At 39.0% G+C, this 1,118-nt stretch overlaps 1 protein-coding gene across 1 annotated transcript in view; it reads right to left on the bottom strand.

The window, feature by feature from the left end:
- LOC104169602 (protein FAM92A1-like) overlaps window positions 1-281 on the bottom strand; it is a gene marked incomplete at its 3' end in the record, with an annotated part of 9,565 nt that extends 9,284 nt beyond the window's left edge. Inside the window, exon 1 of the mRNA XM_009710562.1 lies at window positions 211-281. Within this exon, the coding sequence (XP_009708864.1) occupies window positions 211-281 (71 nt within the window). The remainder of the gene's footprint in view (window positions 1-210) is intronic.
- Window positions 282-1,118: the final 837 nt, after the last annotated feature.

The raw sequence follows: 1,118 nt of genomic DNA on the forward strand, positions 1-1,118 counted from the left end.
TATTAATTTAATTATTTTTTTAATTTGAACCGAATGCCTGTATGTTTCATTATTAGCAATCTAGATAAGTCATTCTAAATTTTTAATTAATATATTTCACTTGATATTTAGCTTTCCTGTTCCTACGTCATTTGATGGTCTTGCTTTAGTTATGCTTCAGTAATACTATTAAACCAAATCAGTGTCAGTGAGTTCATGCCAGTTGTTGACCTGACTGAAGCAACTACAGGACAATTTGGCGAACAGTAACTGCCAGATACTGGGTCCTGAGAAGCCTCCATGGTCCGCATGAGGTGATTCACGTGAAGGGCTGGAATTCTCAGCAAGAGGTACCACTGTCTTGGTGGGGGACAGAAAAATTCCTTCATATCCTTAAGCTATCCCAACTCCAAATGCTGGCCAACATTTAAATGTTGACTTAATATCAGAACACATGAAAATCAGAAAAATTGGAAGAAATTTAATGCTTTAAGGTTAAACAACAATGCAGTCAATTAAAATGAAGAACACCTTTCTTCAGGAACTCTTCAGGAAAAATATTTCAGGCCAAAGTTCTGCTCTGGGTAAAAACCCAGAGCTTCATGGCAAGCAGTCTAGGAGACTGTTGAAGAGACTTTGTTCAAAGAAAAAGAAAATTCCAAAGTTGTTCAGTCCTCCAGGACACGCTTCAGCATAGAACTATTGGAATAGGAAAGGCTTCACCCAGTGAGTGGGAATGTAAGAGTCTCATTAAGTATTAATAACGTTGTTTTTCAAAATTAATACTTACTATCTGATGATATATTCAGTCAAAGGTACATATTTCCTATTTTACTGAAGGCCTTCATGTCAGAAAGCACTCCTCTCCCAGGGGGAAGCCTTACACCCACTTCACAATTTAGATCTCGCAGTACTCCCATGCAAATAGTACTTAATTTTGGGACATGAAACACTACATTTCCTTAGACGGGGGCGTGAAAAGTTTTTCTTCTTTTCCCTTCGTCATTATTTGCGACCGCTTAGAGCTGCCCACAAAATTACCACCGAGAGGCCCGATTAAACCGGCAAGTCTTTACTTCATCTCTGCACAGCACGCTAAGCCTAGAAAAGTTTTGCGGCCTTTACGTGAGGAAGGCAGA

The sequence above is a fragment of the Cariama cristata genome, unplaced genomic scaffold, assembly GCF_000690535.1.
Source record: "Cariama cristata isolate BGI_N322 unplaced genomic scaffold, ASM69053v1 scaffold39101, whole genome shotgun sequence".
Classification (NCBI taxonomy): Eukaryota; Metazoa; Chordata; class Aves; order Cariamiformes; family Cariamidae; genus Cariama; species Cariama cristata.